This window comes from Talpa occidentalis, unplaced genomic scaffold, assembly GCF_014898055.3.
Source record: "Talpa occidentalis isolate TD23 unplaced genomic scaffold, MPIMG_talOcc4v2.1 talOcc4.2, whole genome shotgun sequence".
Taxonomy (NCBI): Eukaryota; Metazoa; Chordata; class Mammalia; order Eulipotyphla; family Talpidae; genus Talpa; species Talpa occidentalis.
The window spans coordinates 58,625,258-58,650,769 of NW_023602073.1; the positions used below are offsets into that span (position 1 = coordinate 58,625,258).

Here is a 25,512-nt window from a genome sequence, read left to right on the forward strand (position 1 = left end):
ACTCAAGGCCAGCTGGTTTCAGCCAAGAGGGGGTTTCCTGACCTGCTAGAGGCAAAAGGCAAAGGTGGTTTCCTCCCAAGAAAGAAGATGCGAATCCAAGAAGTTCTATTTTCAATGAAGTGAAAACACTCCCTTCCCTTTCACCCCTAACCTTACCTGGGGATTGCAAGGTCAGCAAGGGGACAGGTTCTCACTCCTCGGGAGTACTTGGGAAGCAGGCAGGAGATGCCTCTTGAGAGCAGCTTCTGGTTTGCAGGGTTTTCTTGGGTAACATGAGTTCAGTGCTCCTTACTGACCACTTTACAAACATGGACTTACAGGAGCTTCTGGCAGCCCCGTGAGGTCAGTTCAGGAGTAGCATCCCCATTCTACAGGGGAGAAGCCTGAGGCCCCCGAGAGGTGGAGCGTGTGCCTGGGCCCCAGCAGATACTGGAGAGGCGCTCAGGGGGCTGGGAGCAGCTAGGTGATCTACACGGGGTCAGTCACAGGACCACAGGATGGAGACTGAGGACAAGGCCATGGGACTAAATAAAATCAATCGTCCAGGAGGGACAGAGAGGACAGCAAGGTAGGGCCAGGGCCTCTGCTTGAGAAGTGCCCCATCCCGTTGACCCTTGAACAAGAGAGTCTGAACAGCAGAAGTCCACCTATACACAGATTTTCTGGTACGCAGCGACATAAAAGCACAGTGTGGTAAATACAGTGTGGTGTATTTTCTCTTCCTCAGCATTTTCTTAGTAATATTTTCTTTTCTGTAGCCTACTTTATTGTAAGAATACAGTACACAGTACCTAGAATATACAACCTATGCATAAATCCACTGCTCATGTGGTGGGTCAGGTGTCCACTCAACAGCAGGTTATTAGTAGTTAAGTTTGGGAGAGTCAAGTTAGGCACAGATTTCTGACTCCACAGGAGGTCAGCCCCCTCGACTCCCAAGTTGTTCAAGGGTCAACTGTACATTTCATCAAAGAAAACAGGAAACAGCACAGGGTTGTGGAGAGGCATCCGGCTCAGCAAACCTCGGTTTCCCCTTCTTTAAACCTCAGGCTCGGTGTGGGAGTTAAAGGAGATAAAATACAGGTAGGACCTTAGCACAGGCCTAGCACACAGTAAGCACCTCAGTATCAGTTAGTAGTTCTCCTTTTTTCCATTTCCTGCAGCAGCCCCCCAACTGTGAGTTTTCCTGAGTACGCCCCTTGAGGAAAGCTGAGGCTCAGTGAGGGGTCTCTGCTTCCATCTTCTGTAAGTTGAAGAGATTGGGCTGGGTGGTCTCTTAGAGTCCATGTGGGTAGATAAGGCAGGTAGGACAGGGAGAGGTGCACACTCTGTGCCCCACATAGCCTCAGGGGTGCCCAACCCAAAGCACAAGGCCCCCTACCCAGCAATATGACGTAAGGCCACCTGCTCGCAGCTCTACCCAGCCCTGGGCAGCTGTGAGGCCTGAGACAACAGCCGTGTTCCTGAGTGCAAATCCCTGCTGGCCTGGGAGGAGAAAGGAGTGCCGCGGACCAGGAGGCCACCACCCAGCTAGCTGCCTTCATGGGAGACAGTCACTGCCTCTTCGATGCCAGGAGTCCAGAGTCCACCTGCTTCTCACGGGGAGACTTCCAGCATCTCCTCCTTGAAGTCCACCCTGCCTTGCCCCTGGCTCTCCAGCTGCTCCAGGCGGCTGCCCTTGTCCTGGTTGATCTTCCCAGGGGTCTTCAGAAATCTGCAATTGAGGCCCCAGCTGCAAATCAGCCTCACCAAAGGGGCCTCCAGCTCCCCCAACCCTGCTTCCCCTTTCACCTTGACCCATAGGCTACTCACCTAAACAGGAGTTTCTGCCCAGGTTCCTTCTTAATGATGTTCAGCTTATAGTAGTGGCGCAGAGCACGTGACATCTTTTCATAAGTCATGTTCACCCGGTTCTGCAAGGCAAAGCAGCCCCATGTCACCCCCACCTGGCCTCAGTTTCCACACCTGGAAAGGAGCAAGCTGGACTGGATGGTTTCTTAAACCCCTCAGCCCAGGATTCTGTGAGGGTTTAAAGAACATTCTCTTGATTTTGGAAGTAGAAAGGCAGGGAAGGGTGGGGTATAGGGGGTTGTAAATAATGGGATGGTTCTCTCACCTCCCTGGCTGAGAACCAGGGGGCCGAGGCAATCACATGTTGCTTTTAAATAGCGAGTGTCACAAGTGGTAACAAATAAATATATATTGGGGCCTCCCCTGGTGGCAAAGGTAGTTGAGTGCCGTTCTGTGAAGCTGTCCACAGCCTCAGCAGCTCAGGTTTAATCCCCGCCAGCCGGCAAGAGTCCCAAATGGCGCTGTAGACCTCTCCTGTCGTGCCCGCTGCTCCCCTCAGCAGTGTATTTCATCAGTCTGCCTGTTCTGTTCCCCGCTCTGTCTCTGGTGAATCCTCTCACCCTCCTGCGCATCTGGCCTGTACCCCGGTTCTTGTATAAATAAATAATTAAATCTTTTAAAAAAAACATATATATATATATATATATTCGGTCTAAAACCCAACCCCAGAGATAGCTTATGGGGGTAGAGGAGGGGTGAAGGCCTTGCCACCAAATATGGGACTTTATTTCTCTGTCTGGGAGGATGGGCAGTGTAGAGTAGGGAAAAAGAGACTGGGCTTTGGTGTCCATTTAAGTCCCAGGTCCACCATTTGGCAGCTGTGTGACCTTGAATTAGTTTCTTTACCTCTCAGAACCAGTTTCCCCAGCTATATAAACATGGATAAAACACGCATCTCACAGGTTCATTGTGAGGACTAAATTAGCTAATCCTGGAGAGCTCTTAGCAAGGGTTTGGCATGCAGTATGTGCTCATTAAATGGAGTTACTGAACTGTACAGGAACTGGACCAGAACAACACTCCCAAACTAGTCACCAGCGCTACTGAAAGGCAACAAAAATAATAGAATTACAAGGTCTGGGGTCTAGATCCTGACCTGCTACCTACTGGCTTCAAATTCTTGGACAAGCTGATAAGCCATCCTTTGCATCAGTTTCCCCATCTGATAATACCTACCTCACAAGGCATTTGATAGGATAAGTGAGTGGACACAGGCAAATCCCTCAGAGTGGGGCCAGGCAACGAAATGTCCTACCACTTTAGGAAATGCTGTATATTGCAGATGATCATTATTGCTAATAGTTTTCTAATATAGACAAATTTTTGGAAGGACACTTGCTGAATATCACCATGGTAAATCATGAGATTGATAGGACAGTTACATTTTTCATCTTAATTCTTACTAAAAACAAATACTTAATTTTTAAAATTTGGAGCCAACCACCTAAGTCCCCTGGCAGACCCCCATTTAGGAAACTGCCTATCCTTGAGGATCTCCAAAATAAAACCATCCTGAGATTCTCCATCAGCAGAGGGGCTTCACCCTAGTGCTAAGGCTTCACTCTGCCCACCCGCCCCTGTCTCCTCTGCAAATGCTCCCGCCTGTTGGCTGAGCCTCACCTTGTGGTTTCCCCAGAGTCTGGCGAGCCCATTTGGGTCCACAACTCGGAAGATCTTGGCATTCTTGTCTTCCCATCTGATGTAGGGCTCGTACCGGGCATCAGAGAGCAGCTGGTACACATAATCCCACAGCAGCCTGCAGTCTGCAAGTGAGCAGAGGGGGTGCGGACGGGCGCTTTCCTGGAGCTGTGAGGACAGGAACGCAGCTCTGGGGCCCTCGAAGCCAAGCCCAGATCAGGAAGGGGAAGAGGATCCTGGTATTAAGTAAACAGCCACTCCCTGGGGTCCTCACCATTGTCTCATTTGATCATCCTAATCCTGGAGGTGGCTGAGAAATCTATCTTTATCTCCAGGAAGAGATGAGGGCTGGCTTCAAAGAAGTACACACTAGGACATAGCCCAACTTGTCCAGCTCCTAAGTGACAGGCAGCTCTGCCCAACACTGAAGCCAAACAGCGCGCTCCGCTCAGGGGCAGGCATTGGGGCAGAGGGCAGTGGCCGGAGATCCTGCCTCCAGATCCTTCTCTGGCCCTGCCCAGTCATTCAGCCCCCCTGGAGCCGTTCAGTCAGGGCTGTGACATCCATCCTCTGGAGCCAAGCAGCAGAGGAGAGCCTGGGAGCAAGTCCTTAATTCTCCTGACCTGAGTTGCTCGGCTGTTGGTTCTGGTCAGGCCACTCAGTCTCTCTCAAGCCAGTTTCCTCACACTGGGTGACATGAGGATTAAGTAGCAGAAAAGACAAAAATACCTGAGCACAGTGTCTGGTACTGACTAAACATTCAAGGATGTTAAGTATCAATATTAAAAAGATCAAATAGTTGTGTTTTATTGATTCCCAGTAGATTCTAACCCAGAAGCCAGGCTTCTGCATCCCCTGTATTGTCTTTGAATAAATTCAGTGGCCCTGTCACCGCTAGAAAACACCTTTTGGAAAGGAAGGGAGTTTATCAGCCTGTCTATCTGGTTGTCTGTCTAATAGTCAATCCTTTAACAGTGAATGCAGAGTACAAGGGGGTTCAGTGTTCAGGCCCTGAAGTCAGATTCACATCTCAACTCCACCACTTACTGCTGTGTGATCTTGCTGTGTGATTAACCTCTCTGTGCCTCATTTTCCTCATCTGTAAAATGGGAATGATCATATGCCAACCTCAGAGGGTGGCTATGGGATTAACACCTTCAAAGCAGGCTTGCTTGCACATAATAAGCATTTGACTGTGTACAAAGAGGTTTAAAGGGGCCTCCCTGGTGGCGCAGCAGTTGAGCACTGGGCTGCGAAGCTGCCCGCAGCCTCTGCAGCGCCGGTTCCATCCCCAGCCACAGGGAGAGGGTCCCACATGGCGCGCAGACCTTTCCCGCTGCCCGCTGCTCCCTTCAGCAGTGTCCTCTGTCTGTCTGCCTGCTCTGCTCCCCGCTCTGGCTCTGGTGAATTCTCTCACCCTCCTGCGCTTCTGACTGTACCCAGTGCTTATATAAATAAATAAATAAATCTTTAAAAAAAAAAAAAAGAGGTTTAAAGGAGGGGAGCTGTACAGCCATCTGACCATCTCCCTCTGTCCTCTGGAGAGGGGCTGGGTGTGGCGATCCCTTGCAGCGCTGCCCCTTGTGGCCCACACAGGTCAGTCTCCCCGGCACCTTCTCATTCTCTAGATCAAAATCACCCTCATCTTCATCACCCATGACTCCTCCAGGACCTGGCCTTAGCACACCTCCCTCCAGGGGGGCAACACAACTCCCTACTCACCTGCGATCCTGCCATCGATGGGGCTCTGTGGCACCGTAGGGAAGGAGCAGGCTCCCTCAGTCCTGCTGCCCAGCTCTGCACAGTGAGATAAGGTGAGGGAGTCCTCCTTGGCGAGGGGCCACCGGGCCAGGCCAGGGGCATCCAGGTGGCTCAAGTTGCTGGCAAGTCCCAGGTCTGGCGGCTGCTGCAGGAGGCCCCTTTGGGAGGCCACTTGAGAGGGCCCAGTCCCCTCTGCAAGCAGATGTTGATTCTGTGGACCCAGAGTCTCTGCCCACCCAGAGCCCCTCAATGACATGCCTGGGAGCCCAGGAGGGGCGGGAGCAGCGCTTCTCTAATACTCTCCCTCCATCCAGCCCCTGGTTAGAAGGTCAGGGAGGGCAGAGGGTGAGGGCCAGCAGTCCAGGTGCTAACCCCAGCTCCCAGAGAAGAAACTCAGCCTCTCAAACCTGCTCCCTCATCTATAAAATTGTTCCCAAAGCCAGGGGATGACAAAGCAGGTCCAGAAACCCAATTGCCCTGATTCTCAGTCCAACCTCCTCACCATCCACCCAATAGTTATTCACTGAGAACCTTCTATGAGCCTCATGGGGACATTTCACCGACCCTACAAAGGGTCCTGTTCTCATGGAACTTATATTCTAGTTGGGGGCAGAAAGTGAGGAAGGGAGATAGATGGCTAAAATAAACGGGGAAATAGGAGCAGCATGCAGGGGGGCAGGGAGGCTGAAGCACCATAAGTTAGACAGGGAGCACAAGGGTTGCATTTTAGGCATGCCTCACTGACGTGTTCATATCTGAACAGACACCGCAGGAAGTAGACAAGTGAGCTGTGAGGTCAGGCAGAGGGAACAGCAGGTGCAAAGGCCCTGAGACAGGAAAGTCTCTGCTTGTTCAATGAAGAAGGAAGCCATGGGGTTGGAGGGTGCAGGGCCGGGATGTCCCTGTGAGGATGGTAGTTTTGAATAAGGTGGGAGCTACTAGAAGATTTTGAGCAGAGAAGTGACATGATTTGACTTAGGAATCTCTCTTGCTGCCCTGCCGAGAAGAGATCTTAGGAGGTTACGGACAGGGCAATGAGAGTAGTGAGGAGTTTCTCCAGAAGTGATGGGGGTGGGTCCTGGGAAGCAGTGGAGGTGTGTGAAATGGTGGGATTCTGGGTGATCTGGAAGGTGGCACCAACAGGATGTGTGCAGGTGGGATGAGGGTGGGAGAGAAAGCAATCACAGAGGACCCCCAGCATTTTGGCCTGAACATTTGGAAGGATGGGGCAGCAGTTTGAGAGACAGCAAACTGGAGAGGAGCGGGGTTGGGAGAGAGGGATGGGATGGATATCAGGCAGCTGCTAATAGGGTGAAGCTAATAGGGTGAAGATGCCCATCAGTCATCTTGGTGGAGGCACGTCTGGATCCAAGAGGCCCAGGTACGTACAGGAGTTATCAGCACTAGATGGTATTTAACACCCAAGACTAGATGAAATCACTCAGGGTCTAAGTGCAGAGAAGAGGTCCCTGAGTTCTGGGTGGCCCCAACATTTAGAAGTAGGGGAGAAAAGGAGAAACTAGGAGACTGAGGAGTGATTTGGGGGGTGTTCTGGAAGCCAAGGGAAGAAGGGATTTGAGGGAGGTGATGCCCTGGCTTGAGGTCTGCAAGAGTGATGGTGAGTAAGAGGTGACCGTGGGTGTGGACACCTCTATGCTCTGGTCCCTGGAGACCCTGACAAATGCAGCAGTAGGGGAGACGGCAGGGCAGGGGGAGAGGCAACGTGACACCTGCCAGACAACTCTTTGCAGCAAGGGAGAGCAGAGCAAAGGGAGATGAGACACCTGCAGACCCAAGGCTGCCAGGAGTGTCCCAGAGGGCACAAGGTGAGGGTGAAGAGGCAGGCAGGAGTTGGGGAGCCCATACACACCTCTGCCTCCCCCATTACTTTGCCTGAGGAGACCCCGCCGAGGAAGTAGATTTGGGGGACAGTCTCTGATGCCAGCCTCCTTACCTTCCAGGGTGCAGGGGAAGTGCCCCATGGGCACCCTCTGTCTGAAGGCCCCTCCAAAAAAAGGTCCACACACCAGGGCTCGCCGCTGGGTCTTGATGTACTGGAGCAGCTCATACAGGACATCACCTAGGGGTGGAGGCAGAGGGCCGGCTGCTGAGGAGAGGTGGGGGACAAGGGGACTGGCACAGAGGTCCCCCACCTTCAGCTGTCCCCCAGGTGAGAGCAGGCATGGCCTGTCACAGCAGAGCGCGGATGGAGTGGCAATGGGTAGGGGAGACACGGGCCACCGGAGGCCAAGGCAAGCCAGAGAGGGCAGCAGGCCCGCAGCTCCAAAGCCTTGCAGACAAGCTGACCCCCTTCACTGCAGGTGGCCTGAGCTAAGAATCACCAGAGCACCCTCTATAGAGGGAGGGGTGTCGGCAGTGCCTGTGGGTGAGCACGATCCCCCCCCAAAGAGGGGCTCACCTCCATCTCCCTGAGCCTCCATCTCCCTCCCTGAGCCTCTGAGTTTCCATCCAACGTTCCATTCCAGTGTTTCAGACAAAGCCAATGAGTTTCCCAGACCTGAACTCGGGGCGCGGAGCCGGAAGTCATCCTTGGTGAGGATGCAGAGGGCGCGGCCATTCATCTCGAACCCGTGCTCCCCGGTAGGCTGCAGAGAGTACTCCTGCTCCGCCCAGCGCAGCCAGTGCACCACGTCCTCCCTGCTCCAGAGCGCCGGCTGGATGCCTGCAACACCCGGGCACCAGCTGGAGGAGGACACAGGGAGGGGACCACCCACCTCACCCTCCCCACCCACCACGTTCCCCAGGCCCGTCAATCTCTCACCCTCATACTTCAGGTCCTCGCTTCAATGTCACCTCCTCACAGAAGCCCACCCTCAACACTCCATCTCCCTACCCCCCTCCTCACCCTCCACCCCCGGTCATTTTCTCTGTCAAGGTGTCCTGTTCTTTTCCTTCCCAGCACCTTCCTTCTTTGTAATTATACCTTTTTTACATTTGATATATTTATGTTCATCATTTTCTGTGAATTACATATGAATTCACTTATTTATTTTGACACCCTCTTCACCCCCTCCCCTGCTGGCCTGTTTTCCAAATAGTCATCCAACAAATGTTTAATAAGCACCTGCTATGAGCCAGCCAGTGGGACGGACGTGCTGGAGCGCACTACTGTGTGAATTCAGCAGATGCTCCATAAACATGTGCTGAATGACCGCTCGAGTGACCAAAGAGCCCAGTGAAGGTGTGAGTGTTAGTTTTCCAAATGAGGAAATCGAGGCTCCCACAGATTGACAAGTCCAAGGTCACTGAGGTAGCATGAAGTACAGCCAGGTCTGGAACTCAGATCTCTCTGGCAGCTGTCGTTTTCCACTCTGTGGGGCCAACTCAGAACCTGATTTGCTCAGTGGGCCTGAGCAATGGAGGGAAAGGGAATCTCCCAAGCCCATCTTCATTCACGTGTCCTTATCTCTGCCAACATCCGGACAAGTGGCTGCTTTCTTTTCTTCCTCCTACACTTCTAGCCTGCCTGGGCTTGTCATGCTCCTAGGACCAATTACACTTCACTAATCCATGGTCACAGGCACATTTAGATTTTCACGGGCCTTTGCCAGTCTTGCCTTCATGGGCCCTTCCTCCACTAAAAAGATGCTTATGATTAGATTTTATGATTGCATTTGTATAAAGATGAGTGTATTGTTAGATATAAAGACATTTCTTTTTTTTAAGATTTATTTATTTATGCATACAAGAACTGGGGTATAGGCCAGAGACAGAGTGGGAAACAGAACAGGCAGACTGATTGAAACACACTGCTGAGGGGAGCAGCGGGCGCGAGAGGAGCGGTCAGGTGCGCCATGTGGGTAGCTCCCTGGCCGGCAGGAGATTGAACTCGTGCTGCAGAGACTGCGAATAGCTTCACAGTGCTGTGCTTAACCCCTTGCGCCACCAGGGAGGCCCCTAAAGACATTTCTTTCTACCTAAATGTTCTTTTTTCCTCCTGAGAAAGGAAAGTAGAAGATTTTCTTGAATCCTTAAAATTATCAGGGTCCCCAGCACTATGTCCACTGGATGGATGAACTTGCCTGGTATTCTGAACTGTGTGGTGCCTTCCCCCCCAAGAACTCCTCATCCCTCTCAGAATCCCAGCCACATGAGAGAAGGAGGTCGGGGATCCCTGGGTCTTTTGGGTAAAAAGGGTAAAAAAACTGAGGCAAAGGAGAGATGCAATTGTCCAAGGCCACACATTGGCCATGACAAAGACTATGTCAACCTCTGACCACCTTGTTCCAAAACAACACAAGAGCCAAAACTAGTTTTCATTTTTAAAAATTCTGCATTACTCATTAGCCAATAACTAATGAACCCTGACTGGCTACACACCAGGCACCATGTCCCTGCTGGGGACACAGAACAGCCCAGGCTGGCAGTGATGGGGGGGGACCCCACCAATGGCCACATAACATCCCTCATTACCATACGGGGCGAAAGTGCTACAGAGACAGAAAGCAGGGCAGTGTGGCCCAAATGAGAAGAAGGGAGAGTCCCGTGTTTTATTTTGGGACCTAAGAATGAATAAAAAGAAGAAATGTCAGAAATTGAGCCCAAAAGTTACTTAAAGAGAAAAAAATAATAAAAGTGACAAATGGCCTTTGTGGTCTACAAACCAGAAAGCAGGGGAATCAGATCTGATGGTATTAAGATGGACACGTATCACTGGGGAAAAGGAAGATTCCCAGAGTGGGGTGTGTGTGTGTGTGTGCACAAATTAATACACGACAGAGGTGGGGTTTTATTCAGCAGTAAAGGATAGTAAATTTAAAATAAAGTGAAAACCCAACTGACTTGCCACATGAAAAAAGATGTATTGGATCCTTACCTCACACCATTCATAAAAATTAATTCCAGATGGATTAAAAGTCTAATGGATAGAACAATAAAAACCTCAACAGACGCAGAAATAGAAATTCATGTGCACTAAACTGTCGACCATAACAGGAAATTCAGAGACTTTAATAAAAAGGAAACACACATTTGACCTAATTAATTTTTGCATATGTGGCAAAAATAAACCATACAAAAGGATAGATTTGGAGGGAAATATTTGCAATGCAGATAAGAGATAAAGAGCTAATATCAATTATAATTCAAGAACATCTCTAAAATAATTTTCTTTTAAAGACAAATAATCTTCCAATAATTCACAGTGCAGAGGGTCTCCCAGCTTCAGTGCTATTGATGCTTTGGGCCTGATATTATCTTGCTGTGAGGGCCTTGCCGAGCTTTGCGGGATGCTGACCCGCTTCCCTGACCTCCACCCCCGCCCACCCAAGCTCATGGTTGTGACAAGCAAAAATTTCTGCAGACGTGGCCACATGTCCCAGGGGGAGGGGAGCAGAATTGCTACCAGTGGAGAGCCTCTGCAGTGGGGCGAATCCACAAGTGGTGAAACAAGTGGCAAGACATGTGACCTCAGTGGTCAGAGATAGCCAGAGAAGAATGAGCAATCATTTACAGATAACACCTACACCTGGCAGGCACGCGCGGGGAGGGCTGCACTGCTGGACACAGGAATGTGGAGCCTCCATGGGAGATCAGTCTGCTAAACAGAGATGAGACGCCAAGCACCAAATGGTGTAAAATTCGGAGACCACGATGGTAAGATTCAGGTGTTGGGGCAAGTCTACACAAACCAGCCAGATTTGCTGGGTTCCGGGAGTCCACGCCAACTGAATTTTTTATGAGGTTCCCTCTTTCATGACATTTGAGGGTATACTCCTACAAATTCAAAACTATGATTCCTGAGTGAGAGGGGTATGTCTTCTGTGTGTGGCCAGAAGGATGGCTTCTGCAGTCATCTGGCTGTTATACATCCACAAAAACACTTAAACTACACCAACAGGGGAAAACCGTGAACTTGCAGACACTACCAACCACAGATGTGCTCCTGCTCCCAAGGAGACTTCCAACCTGCCTCTGAGGGACCCTGAGGTCCCACAGAGCCCACTTGAAACTTGAAACCTGCCATCTTCCCGGAGTATAATTTGGCCTTTCTTTCATGACCTCAAATTCACTTTTACCCTCCACCTTTTCTCCCACTGCTGCCAGCACTTCCAGTCCAGTAGAACTTAAGCCCCAGGGAAGGACCAAATTTCACACACAGGGTCAGTCACCAAGGTCTTAATCAAACCCACCAAGATTAAGACCCACCAAGGTCTTAATCAAACCGAGGGTCAAAGCCCCTCACACCAGTGAAATCACCACTCACTAAATGGGTCACCCAGCTCAGGGCCAAAGCCCTAGGTTCCAACTCAGCACCTGTTAGCCAAGTGTAGGGTAAGGTAAAAATGATATTAGGCTTTTCTGCCCTCCCGCCATTAGGACTGATGATGGATCCTTGTGGTCCTGAATGCATGCCTGATGGCGGGCACCTGTAGTGGGGTGTGGGCATGTGGAGATGGGATTCACCTGAGCTAAGACTAGGCTTATAAGGACAGCATCACGGGGACACCAGGAGAAGCAGAACCATGAGAGAAGAGAGCAGAGAAGCAGAGAAAAAGAGACCGAAAGAGAAGCAGAGACCACCAGAGAACGCTGGAGAGCCCAGACAGAGCGTAAACTTGCTGGGGGCTGGGAGGCCTGGCAGGGGATGTTCAGCACCCGTACCTGCCATGTACCTGATAAATCCCAATAAGAGCCTGAAAAGCCACTGAGGGCTCCAGGTCTTCTCCTTACCCCATCTGCTCGGATCATAGAGATTCTGCCCTGTGTCATTCCTGCCATTACACCAAGTCATCTCAGATAAGCCACTCAACACCTCTCAGCCTTTTTCCCCTTCTGTGAAATGGGATAATAGTGCTACCTCTCTGGCCTGCTGTGCCGTTTGAGCGGCAGTGTGGTACAGAGGGTAGAGTCCAGACTGGATGCTATACCACCCAGCATTTCACTCCTAAGTAAAGACCCAAGAGACATGGTGAATGGTGAACATAGGCCCTGAAAGACACATGTGTGGCCGTCCACAGTGGCTCTGTTCACAACAGAAAAGAACCAGGAACATCCCAAATATTCATCTGCCAGAGAAAGTGAAACCAGAGCCCCACAGCTTGACCAGCTTTGCCATGGCCCACCGCCTAGGCAGCAGCACCTGATGCTGAAGGCAGGGGCAGCAACAGTGTTGGTTTCCTACCCAGCTCCACCACACTCCCCACTTTCTACATCATTACACCCAGCCCCAGTGAAGGGCTACTGGGTGCAGAGTGCCTCCCTGCACTGCGGCTGGCTCTGGCAGTAGCACCTTATAGCCCACCAGCCCATGATACTGCCCTGACATCACAGCAGGTTAGGTCTGTGCAAGCAGACCTTTATACTTGGTGCCTGCATCACAGAATGGGCCATCAGGTGTGATAAATGAGCTGATTGGTATTAAATGGTCCAATCAAAGCATAGGATTGAAAAGGTCCAATCAGGCTTATAAGGTGAGGAAGCCTGAAAGAGGATACAAGGCAGAAGTGAGCTTAAGGAATTCTGTTCCTGGTTTCCAAAGAAAGAGAAAGGATCAGCAGCCAACCTCCATAAAAGAAGCCCAAAACCTTCCCAGAAACCAGGCCACTGAACCTGTCTCTGCCCCTGCTTCTGACATCACCTGAACGGAGCACCAAAGGTCCAGGCCTGGTGTCTCAAAGAGACACCAGAGTTGTTAGCGTAGGCCAACAACTCACAGAGAGCTGATAACATCTGGTGTCTCTGACACTGCCTCCTGGTGATGGGGGTGGGGTGGTGACTAGCACTACTGTCCAGTGCTGTTGACTGGTGACCAGCACTTGGCTTACTTCTGAACACTGTGGTAGAAGCCAGCGACTTGTGGCCTTAGAAGTTCTGTTTCCCCTCTTTGTAAAATATGCCCCATTGTCATTGTTCCCTGAACCTGAGAGTTCTTACAATTGTACACACGGTTGAGAACCCATACACAATGACCTGTCCAATACCTTGGTGTTGTCTTTTGTCACGCTGTCGTTGCAGCCCCTGAGATGGCTGCTTTTAGCTCTGTTTCAAAAGGACAAGGTGGGATGTTTTCATGCAATGGCCTCAAACAGAAAGTACAAAACACTACTACACACAACACATGGATAAAGCTCAATTACATTACATTAGGGGAAAGAAGGCAGACATAAAACTGCAATAAAATCTAGACCATGGTGGGGCCTCCCTTGTGGCACAGGGGTTAAAGACAGTGCTATCAAGCTATCGCCAGTCATGTAGCACAAGTTCCATCCCTGGCCAGGGAGCTACCCACATGGTACAGCAGACCTCTCCTGTCTCACCCGCCGCTCCCCTCAGCAGTGTATTTCAGTCAATCTGCCTGTTCTGTTCCCCACTCTCTCTGGTGAATCCTCTCATCCACTGCACCTCTGGCCTGTACCCCAGTTCTTGTATATATAATAAATAAATCTTTTTTTAAAAATTAGACCATGGTAATCTAGGGTGAGAAATCAGAATAATGGTCACTCAACTGGGGAGAGGCACAAGAGAGCATTCTGGCACAAGAGACCATCAAGATGGTCCAGCTCTTGATCTAGATGGTGGCTACATGTGGACACACATACATAAAAGTTTGAGGAGCTGGGCAGTTGATATTTTACACATGACTGTATGTAAATATACCTCAAAGAAAAGTGAAAATAATAAACACACTACAACAAAAACCAAAAGAACCAATGACAGTGCCAGGCCAGTTGTAAATGATATGAAATAGACGATGACATCTCAGTTTTCTCATCTATAAAACAAAACAATGACAAGAATAGCACTGGCCACGCAGAGCTGGTGTCTCAAGAATTCTATGAGATAATCAATTTAAAGACCAGTGTCTGACAGGAGGTAGGTGCTGAAATTGATGTTCAATGAGGTCACACATGTAAAATGTTTGGTGTAGAGCCCAGAACACCTAGAGCTCAACAAATGCCTGTAAGTGTTATCTAAGGCATCCAATCTCCCTAGAAATCCCCCTGCTCTGGTTACCAGGATAAGCGTCATGGGATCTCCCCTTACCAATCCACCCAAACCTCTGGGGCTTCACCTGTAGCCCAGCCCACAGCATCGCCCTTTCTCGGCCATGAGCCACAGTATTTTCAGTTCCTTCACACCAACCATCTCCAGACTACAGCCTGCTATCACCTTCCTCTCCCTGCCTGGAGGACTTGCTCACCGGGGATTTCCAGCTTAGCTGCTCCTAGGCTCTAGGACAAATATGGATAGTCTCCCCTCCCCCAGTGGAGGCAGCCAGAAGAATAGTCTGTCCAGGACACAGTGGGAAGTCTTGGGTGTCTCCCTGAAGACTCAACACTCCATTTCTACCCAAGACCAGGCTCCCCTCATCCTGTCCTCATCGCAGGGCCTGGTGCTTCCTTATGCAGTCACTGCATCTCCCACTAGAAGGCCAGCTCCCTGAGGCACAGACTTTGCTGCCTCTTCAGCAATTAGAGTAATGCTGAGCACATAGTCATTGCTTAATAAACTAAAAAACCCAATTGAGTGAGCTGAGTAATGTGGGGCCTGAAAGGCCTCTAGGTGTCCTGACCAACCCCCTTTCCAGCCCCACCTGGACCAAGAAACTAACATGAAATTGAAAACAGAACTATCCCAAGACCCAGCAATTCCACTTCTGGAATTTATCCAAAGAATACAAAAACAGGTTGCACAAGGGGTTAAGCACCACACTATGAAGCAATCTGCAGCCTCTGCAGCACGAGTTCGATCCCCGGCTGGCCAGGGAGCAACCCACATGGCGAAGCAGACCTCTCCTGTCTCGCCCGCTGCTTTCCTCAGCAGTGTACTTCGGTCAAGGTCAATCTGCCTGTTCTTTTTCCCGCTCTGTCTCTTGTGGATCCTCTTACCCTCCTGCATCTCTGGCCTATACCCAGCTCTTGTACGCATAAATAAATAAAATTTTTTTAAAAAGAATACAAAAACACCAATCCAAAATGATATCTGCACCCCTATGTTCACTGCAGCATTAATCACAATAGCCAAGATATACAAACAACCAAAGTACCCATCGACAGGTGAATGGAAGATGTAGACACACACACACACATACACACACACAATGGGAAAAAGATGAAATCTTGTCATTTGCAACAACATGGGCAGACCTTGAGGAGACTCTGCTAAGTGAAATAAGTCAGACAGAGAAGGACAATTAATTATCATTTCACTCAAATGTGGAAGATACTCGAAGCAAGTAAACAAAACAAAACAAAACAGAAACAAACTTAGATTCTGACAACAGAATGGTGGTTACAAGAAGGGGAGGGGTTGGGGGGGTAGATGGAGTAAACAGGGGATCAACTGGATGGCAGTAAATGGTAACTATACCTTTGGTGGGGCTGGGGGTGGGATGTGCAGATGTGAAAGTGTGAAACTGTATTCCTGAAACACACACTATTATAAACCAAAAAAGAAAGAAAGAAATGAACATAGCTCCCCCAATTATTAACCCATCAAGTCAAAACCTCTCTGCCCTGGTTTCAAGAACCCCTTGAGCTGGCTTCCCCCACTGATCAAACTGGTTCCCAAAACTCCTCACCAAGTGTGCAGTTCACCAGGTCAAGTGACCAAGAGGAGCAACCGAGCAGGCCCAACCCTTAGCAACCAAATCAGAACTAACAGTTGACTTCTACCTGCCCCAGGAAGAGCACCAGAGACAGTGTAAAGTGCCTGGCCAATTCCTTAAAAAGGGGAACAGTCAACCCCTGGAGCTAGAGGCTGTGACTGAGTGAGTGACAGCTGCGGCATCTGAGGGAGGCAGGTTCGAGCCTCAACTCCATTTGGGTTGACCCACTCCAGTGGGTGACTATGGACAAGATAATTCGCCTCATTCTAAGGCCAGCTTTCACATCTTTAAGATATATATAATGAAAGAACCAGCTTCCTTCCTAGGCTTACTGAGGGTCTCTAATCAGACAGTGTACACAGTATACCCAGCACGATGCCCAGTCAAGCGAACGCCCTTTGTTACAGTTATCAGTGTCCTTTGGTGGAGCCTGCCTGAAAACAGAGACACTGCTTGCTTCTCTGCCCTGAAGGCTGGTTTATCAGTTACTATTGTCCTTACTTTATTGCATGTCACTGTCCAGAGTCCCCTCAAACCCGTCACTCTGTAGCTTGTCCTGGGATCTGGGCTGCTTTCCTTGATAAACACACTTAATCTATGTCATCACCAGGCGGAGAGGGTGGGGCTACTGGGCCGTTGTATTGAGTCCTGCACAAAGGCCATGTGAAGAAAGGACTGGGAGAGAGGGGTGAAGCAGTCAGGCCTTGGCTTGGCTTCGTCCCAAACGAGGGGTCTTTCCATGCACAAGAAGATGTGTGCAGTCCAGACCCTGAGTTATTGTTAGATTTTGGATTTTCCCTTCTGTGTATTATTTACAATGTTCCCTTTCATTGTCAGGAGGTGGTATCACTGTCAATACAGTTTCCAGAATATTCACTTCTAACCTTCATCCTTGCCTCTCCACCCCCCCTTCTGTTTTACACCTGCACCCACCTAATTAACTGCTTCTAATAGGCCACCAGCTAGACAGCGCTTCTCAAAGCCATCCTCACCACCAGTCAATGAAAACCTGCATTTTTATATCACCACCCACACTCACATGAATACAGAAATAGCCAGAACAAAGCTATTCATGAAATCACAGCTACTTTTACTATTTATGATGGACTCTGGTAGATTCTAGGGATTTTTTTTAAATACTTATCTTGACCCACTAACTGGATTTCACCCCCTTCATGAATCCTGACCGGTCACTTTGAAAATCAGTGTTGGAATTTCGCTGCATAAAATCAGGTCCTCAAATGCATTCCCACCAGCAGCAGCAGCCCCCAGGAGTTCATGAGCCATGCAAAATTGAAGGCTCTACTCCAGGCTAGGAATGAGAGTCTGCCTTTCTGCAAGGTTCCCGAGTGATTGGTGTGCAAGTAAAAATTTAAGAAGCGCTTGTTAGCTCCTAGGATGCCAAGAGGCCACCTTTGTTTGAAATGGATCTATTCAATGGGCCTCCCTGGTGGTGCAGGCAGTTGAGCACAGCACTGTGAAGCTGTCCACAGCCTCTGCAGTGCAGGTTCAATCCCGGCTGGCGGCGAGAATCCCACATGGCGAAGCAGACCTCTCCTGTCTCACCCGCTGCTCCCCTCAGCAGTGTATTTCCTCAGTCTGCCTGCTCTGTTCCCCACTCTGTCTCCGGTGAATCCTCTCACCCTCCCGCACATCTGGCCTATACCCCGGTTCTTGTATAAAAATAAATAAAGCTTTTTTAAAAAGAAAAGAAAAGAAATGGATCTATTCAAATAAGTCCCCTGGAGATTTTCCTGTAAGTGAAGGATATGAACTTGAGCAGGAGCCCAAAAAATTCTGCTGGAGTGCCCCCTTATCTTACACAGCCAAGAGGTTGCAGACAGGTATCATCCATCAGCCCAAGATACCTGAAAACTAGAGGTGGCTCTGTATGTCTTCCCCTGTGGCTTAGTTGCAACTTAGGAGCTTTGAAAAGCAATTTTGAAACGCAACATTATCTCAATTCCCCTGCACCCAACAGAGGCAAGTTCACAGAGTCTCTTTCTAGAGAAGAAGATATGTTGTGCACACATTTCTAGGGAATAAGCTCCTGGAAGATGAAGCGCCTCAGGACCAAGCACTAGGACCTGGGCTTGAGGCCCATCTGGTCAGCAGCTTTGTAGATGACTCTTGCCTCACTGGACTTGTTTCTCTGCCATTGAATGAGACCATGAAGGTGGCTCCCTCTAAACTGCCATCTCTCAGAATCCTGAGTCGTTCCTTGAGGTGACATCACCTCTGCCCACACTCACTCCCCTGTGGTCCCAGGGCCTGCACTGCCCTGAAAGCTCCTGGCACTCCCGTCCCCCAACCTCGGCAGATCCTCGTGGAGTTGAGGGGTGGGGAAAGAGGACTATGAGTCCTCTTTCATCTACTTCATCTACTTCCACAGAGGGAAGCATAGTGGGAAGATCCTCTCATGGATGAGAGCCAGGTGCCCCCACTACCGCCCCAGTTGCTGGACATGGCAGGCACCCGAAGGGCGGACTTTCCCCTGCTCTGCTACATGTCTTTGTCAGACAAATAAACACAGAAAGGTGAGCTGTACAGGGAAATGGCTCCTGTGCTCCACTCAGTGCCAAATCACAAAGCTAGGCAAGGTTTGTGTTGTTTGTCCACCAGTCTGCTGAGGCAAGCCAGCCCTGAGGATTAGACTGAAGCTGAAGGTGGAGGGGGCATGACTGGGAATAAATGTCAGAGAGAAGCCAAGCAAGAGAAACCCAATTTCCAAAAATGTCAGCAATGGGGATGACCTCACCCCAGCCATCTGGAAGGTAAGGCCCTCACTGGTGTCAGAAGTTTTGCTTATTTGGGACACTGTTGACAGGAAAATGAATCACAGAGCATGCCTTATCTTTCAACACTCAGATATTTACTGCAGGCCAGAACTGTGTTATCTGAATATTTTCAGAAGTTTCTTTATATGCGAGACATGGGGATCTGAGATGAAACATATGGACGTGTAGAAGATACTGTGCTGCCTGCCTGTGGCCCTCGGCTCTCACCTCTGCACTCTGAAGGCCTCCCAAGGCCAGTGCCTGACTCGGCCAGTGTACAGGGCAACTTGGAGGCAGCCCTCTCCCCACGTGGATAAAGACCCAACTTCCTTCTCCTGGTTTGGGGTTACTCAGAGTGTGCTCTCACTCTCCCTCCTCCCACCCACCCCCCATATCCCAAGGCTCTTCAGTTGCCCAGAGCACTAGCCGGCCTGATGGAACAATCTTTTGGATTTCCTTCTCTCCTCTCTCTCCCCCCTACTCAACAGTAGGGAGGTATTTCGGGGTCTGCTTCTGGGGAAACCTAATAGGACTAGTACCTCAGGAACTCTAACTAGGTCACAATGATCCTGCACCCTAAGCTGAGTAACCAGGAAACAGGCTGACTCAAGAGCAGAGGAAATTCCTGTCACTAGAAGTGAGCAGGAAGACTTGGGAACCACCTCAGGAGCCCCACCAAAGGGCCTCCAAAAATTAAAAGACTTGCATAATTGTATTTACCCAGGTGATGAGTAATCTCTCTAAATCCCTGTTCTCCTCCCGCACCCTCTCACCTAGTGACCTCAAACTGGACACTCAGTAGCAGGGAGAAGGCTGAACATTATATGATCTTGGGCAGAACACAGCTCCCTGAACCTCAGGTTCCTTATTTGGAATATGAGGAAGTTACCTGAGGGGATACCTAGGGTCCCTACCAGCATCCACATTCTAGGATTCGAGGAGATGATTGTGTGGTCTCTGAATGTAGGGGAGGAAATGAGGGACATTCCAGGCCTATGGAACCTGCAGTGTAGCCCTTTCTTCTCTGAAACTCAGTGTCCTCAGCTGTCATGAGGAAACCAGCTTAGATTACCCCCAGATCCTTAGCAGCAACACCCACGGTCTCCAAGTCTGTCCCCAAGTCCTGTTTCTCTTCTTCACCCTAACTTGGGCAGGGAATGGAGACCCAGTCCTACCCTCGATAGAACTATTGCCAAGTATCTCCTTGGATCCAAACTAATGGTCAGAGTTGGCATTTGGACAAAATGAAGACAACAGAGTTTCCTGACAGAGTTTTCTGCCCCTCTCCCCAAATCATGCTGTTGCTGCCCTCCACTGCTGCCCTGAGGCACCAGGCCCCCTCCACACGCCAGAGTTCTCCTGCCTGTGAGAGACAAAACCTGTCCCAAAACCACGTCTCAGTGCCTCTCCTTCCCCATAGAAAGAGGGGCGCTGTATCCCTTAAAGAATGCCAGGCAGTGGACAGCAGAGACATTTGGAAACAACAGGCTCCAAAGGCCTGTAAAATCACACCCCACATTCTATTCAGTTCTTTTAGCAGCTCAAAAAACAGGTTGTGGCCAGGAAATCAGAAGGGTGTGAAATCCAGAAAGCAGCATTCCAGCCACCGGACTAGCCAGGGAGGAAGTGACCTGGATGCCTTATACCCCAGCTCCGAGGTGCCTCCCCACTGCTGCCCCAAAACCACCACCCAGACCAAAGATCCCGCAGCAGTCAAGGCTGCTTAGCCTTGGTTTCCAGGACTTAGGAGATGCATTTAAAAATCTCTTAGAGGATTAGCAGCAAGACCAAGGTTTTGCCTTAAGAGGGAGAGCCTGTGTGATCCTGAGCTTGCTACCTAGCTTTTCTACCACCCAGTTTTGCTTTTGAAACATTGGCCTAAATACATTCATCTACAGCTTGATCTGTGGTTAGGAGATTTCGGGCAAGAGATTACTTGGGAAAATTAAATGATTGAATTTGACCAATATATTTCTCATGGTTATCTTTGGATTTGATTGTTCTATATATTTTTCTTATGCTTCTCTATGATTTCCCAATTTTTTGACAATAAGCACACGCTGCTTTTGTAACAATAAAAATTAAATATAATTATTTAAAAGAGGATTTGACATATATAAAATTGTTCACTGCTTAACCCCATCTGCTTTCCTCTTTGTCAAGGTCCCCAATTCATTGTCTTTAGATTGTAAGGGACCCAACAGCTCACCTGATTCCACCTCTTATCTCATCAATGTGGTTACTTGTCCCCCTCACACTTGGCTGCAACAGCTGTATTCTCTGCAAGGAGAATTCACATTTCCCTCCTCTGACTACCTCACCAAGGAAAAGTTAAAGAAAACCCAGCCAAGAAATAGCAAGAGGAAGAGTTCTATATCACCTTTTTGTCCTTTTAGAAAAAAACTCCCCTCAAATGCAAATCTAAACCGCAATGACATATTACCTCACACCAGCAAAAATGGCCCACATTAGAAAATACTAACAACAACAAATGCTTACAAGAAATTGGAGAAAAAGGAACATTTTTACATTGCTGGTGGAAATGCAAACTGGTCCAACCATTCCGGAAAGCTGTGTGGAGGACCATCAAACTACTAAAAATGGATTTACCATATGACCCAGCAATTCCACTCCTAGGAATCCTCCCAAAGGACACAAAAACATTAATTCGAAAGGAAACCTACATTCCTATGCTTATGGCAGCTCTATTTACAAAAGGTAAGATATGGAAACAACCTAAATGTCCAAAAATAGATGACTGGATCAAGAAGATGTGGTACATATACACAATGGAATACTATTCAGCTATCAAAAAAGATAAACTCATGCCATTTGCAGTAGCATAGATGCAGCTGGAAGGGATTTTGCTCATTAAAATAAGTCAGAAGGAAAAAGAAAAATATCGGATGGTTTCACTTACAGGAGAGACATAGGGAAGTCATACAAGGGATCAGGGGGCAAAAAAAGACAAAACTAGCAGGCAGACTACAAACTGGAGACATTCATCAGGGAAGGGCAAGGGATAGGGATCAAATTGGGAGGGAAGAGAATAAGAGTCTATGCTGATGGTTCACAGGTATGTTAGTGGTAGTAATTTTGTGGGGACAACACCTAAGAGAAGAAATCAAACTGTACAAAAATGAAGAACAATGTAAAAATACACAAATTAAAAAAAATCTCCCCTCTACTCACGGAGTCTTCCTGGCAGCTTGCAGATCTCCCCCTCACCCAGCAGGTTCACTTGAGGTTCACATCTGGCTTGGGCCCGGGAGCTGCAGGGTGGCAGAGCTGCGGCTGGGCTCATAGGAGAACCAGTCACCGCTCCCTCCTAGAGAGGAAACACAAGGGCAGTGAGAGACTAACGTCCTGCTGAAGGCTCAGTCATCTTTAAATGTCTTAAGAATTTTTTCCTAAGGGAAAGTGCATTCATCTCTGGCGATAGACTGTACCTACCTTATAGGACCACTATGTCTTCAACTTGGTATGGCCAGTGTCTTGTACACAGTGGACACTAGATCAATTTCCTCATTCAGGATATATGCACCCCTATGTTCATTAAAGCACATTTTGCAACATCCAAGATATGGAAACAACCCAAATGCCTGACAACAGATGAATGGATAAAGAAGATGTGGTATATGGACACAATGGAATACTACACAGCTTTTTAAAAAAATGATGAAATCTTGCTAAGGGGTTATGCTAGATGAAATAAGTCAGAGGAGAAAGACAAATGCCACGCGATTTCACTCATTTGTGGAATATAAACAAACAAAAACAAAGCCTTGGACTGACAACAAGAGGAGAAGGAGGGGACAGGTAGAAGGGACAATTAAAGCTACACCTGAAGCTTATACAGTGTCATAAACTGATCTTACCTTAAAAAAAATAATAGTAAAGATAAAAACTTCATCTCTCTCATTCAAGTTTTTCAAGAATGAGCCTAACCCCATGAAAAGGGTCTGCCGCAAGACTTAATTTGTAAGGTGGGGGCCTAGGCATACTCACTGGAAGCTGAGTGAGAGGACAAAGGGCACCTGAGGAGTCAGGATAAAAGGATTTAAATTAGAAATTAAGAAGTGAACAGTAAATACTTTTTTCAAAAGAGAACAAGAAAGAAAAAATTTCTGAACCTCAAGGTCCCACCAAGGGAGGCTGATCTCTTTACAATTTTATGATCAGTTGCTCTTTGGGAAGGATTTGGCTCATCCACCAGGAGGAGAAGATGATAAAAAGTGACAAGGTTTTTGTAGAACAAGAGGATGCTGGGGTTCATGACCAGTTGCGGGCTGCCACATTGTAAAAAGTAAAAGTGAAACCAATCCCAGGACGTCATTTTCTTATTCTAGGATCCTCAAGAGTGCTACATTCATCTCTTGGTGTCTGAGGAGGCAATCTGCAGTGAAAGACTGTGGCTCTGGACCCAACAAAGCAAATTCCAGAAGGTTTGGCTGCTCAAAAGAGGATTCAAGGCCTTCTGGGATAGTCCCCTCTTCATTTCTAGCCAGCCCCCAGCTCCCCTGTCCCCAGTTAGTGTTACTTCCCAAGTACTCCAACCTCAAAAGCTGCCATCTGGCAGTGGGGACTTGTCAGGCCAGAGAAAGGGACTCAAGGCCTAGGACTTATCTAGGACTTGGAGGAAGCTCCTTGACTTCTCCACCATCTTCCAAACATGAGGAATGGGGAATTCCAGGGATGTGACCGCCTGCGAAATGTCCGCCCAGGAGCTGCTGAGAGTTAGCACGCTGGGTTCACCATGAAGAGCGTGGAGGGCTCTGAAAACATGGATATGGGTCTTGGACAGAGGGGGATGAAGAAAGGCCTTGGAGGTGAGAAGGGAGTGGGTCTGAGGCTCCTAGGGAAATATGCTAAAAGGGTGGCTTGCAAGGTTGAGCTGCCAGGTGCTAGGACCTGACTCATGCAGGCTCTCCAGGGATCTCAGATCAGATTGATGAAGGGTGATGAGGAGGTAAGAGGGAGCAGTATATCCCAGGAGGGCTTGGGGGTGGGGGGTGGGGAAGAGAAAGTGAGGAGCCGGAGTGGAAGGGCAGTGCCGGATAGATGATGAGGTTTGGGAATGCATTAGAAAGTGAGACTCCAGAGAGGAAAAGGGTACGATAAAATGGGTATGAAAATTGAGGTGGTGGAGAAGGAATGGGGGGCAGATGGCTCCGCATGCTCCCCGCGAGGGGCAGTGGGCAGGCTCTTACCTGCATTACAGGTGGAGGTGAAGGAGCCACCTGGCTGGCTGCCGGGAGTGCCTCACGGGCTGCGGCTGCCGGGCCTTAGGCCCGCGCTCGAGCTCGCCCTTCTTCCCCAAACCCTTAATGGCCGGGTAAAGGGGAAGGTCCCGTGGGAGGAAATGGCTTTGAGAAGCTCTGGTAGCGTGCGCTCGGTCCCTGGCGAGCAGGCGCGGCGCGCTCGGGTAATCGCTATCCTTCCGGGAAACGAAAACGAAAGAGCGGGATCCGGCTTCCACTCCCGCCGCGGCGGGCTCTCGGGAGGGCCGGGGCCGGGCCCCCGGGGAGCGGAGACGCGGGACGCTGCCCGCTAGCCCCCCGGGAGGCCTGCAGCCCCGCGCGCATCCTCCAGCGCGCATCCTCCAGCGCGCACCTGGCCCCCCGGGCGGCCCGGCCCTGAGCCCAAGTGGGTGCAGGTGGGATTCTGCGGGATCTGGGGAGCCGGGGGAAGCCCTGGTGCCGGCTGCCCACAGAGACAGCCCGACTACACGCCGCCCTGTGAGTTCCACAGATGGAGGGGAGGGGGCTGCCCACGCTGACTTCTGCACCAGGCCCTTCCCTTAGGAGTGAGTGGCCTCCCTGGCTCCGCTGACCTGCCTCTTGCCCTGGTGGAGGCCCCGCGGTCCCTGACCCTAGCGCCCCCATCAGAGCGGCAGGGGTGTACTTCCTGACCTAGGAGAACACTACGGGTCCTTTCCCAGGCCAATGGCTGCTCCAGGTGTGGCGCCACTTGCCCTCCTGGGTGTACCTGCCTCAGCTTCCCCGCCTGGAGGGGGAGCCCAGGGAGATTGTAGGCTGCCTTAATAACCTTCTGCAGAACATCTTAGTGCGCAGGTGCTGTTATAAGCAGTGCTTAGCACGATGTAGCATATGCTCCTAGAAATCGATAAGAACAAACCAGAAAGCCAGTAGGAAAAAAGCGAAGGATAAGAATAGACCGTTCCATAAACAAAAAGCTGAATGCCCCCCCCCACACACATAGACAAAGATGCTCAACGCACTCATTTTAAAACATATGCAATTTTTAAAGTCCGTCAATGTGATACACATCGAATTAAAAGATATTTTGAATAAAAACTTTTTCTGAGATACCATTTATTTTTTTACCCATTCATTTGGCCAACATTTAAAAATTTAAAAATACAATCTGCTGGTGAGGCTGAGAGCAACAGGCAGTCCACAGGAGGGTGCAGGGGTGCCAGCACTGGAGGGCAGAAGGCGAGCATCTGGCAAATGACAAATGCGTTCACCCTTCACTTGCCAGCAATCCTACTGCCGGAAAGTTATTCAACAAATATTCCTGCACATATCAAAAATGTACGTGGTTATTTGTTTCAGCGTGACTTATAACATCAAATGATTTTAAACAACCCAGGCATCCTTTAAAAGGGAGCTGATAAAAGAAATTATGGTACATCCACATAACAGAGGAAGTGCGGCATCTGATGGCACTCCCTGTGGGTCCAGCAGGCTGCCTGGGAGGGATACAGCATAGCAGCTATGTCCTGCACGCTGAGGACAGTCTGCCTGGCTTGGGATCCCAGCTCTGTTGCACTGTCTGCGTGCCCATGGGCAACCTCTCTACAGCCTCTATTAACTACTATCTCAGTATCCCAAAGAGTAAAATGGAGCTAGTAATAATACCTGTCTCATAAAGTCAATATGAATAGTAAAT

General features: G+C 49.4%; 1 protein-coding gene across 2 annotated transcripts; it reads right to left on the reverse strand.

Annotated features, from left to right (window-relative positions):
• Nucleotides 1-698: 698 nt before the first annotated feature.
• Nucleotides 699-24,051, reverse strand: ETV7 (ETS variant transcription factor 7). 2 transcript variants are annotated; one of them, XM_037519597.2, is made up of 8 exons: nt 23,808-24,051; nt 21,790-21,925; nt 7,769-7,933; nt 7,205-7,330; nt 5,212-5,442; nt 3,472-3,614; nt 1,813-1,913; nt 699-1,714 (listed from the first exon to the last, which is right to left on the reverse strand). In XM_037519597.2, the coding sequence occupies exons 1-8, from the start codon at nt 23,811-23,813 to the stop codon at nt 1,597-1,599; spliced, it is 1,026 nt and encodes a 341-aa protein (XP_037375494.1). In that variant the 5' UTR covers nt 23,814-24,051; the 3' UTR covers nt 699-1,596. The 2 variants fall into 2 exon arrangements, with proteins under 2 accessions (XP_037375494.1, XP_037375495.1); XM_037519598.2 differs by lacking the exons at nt 7,769-7,933; nt 21,790-21,925; nt 23,808-24,051 and adding an exon at nt 7,670-7,758.
• Nucleotides 24,052-25,512: the final 1,461 nt, after the last annotated feature.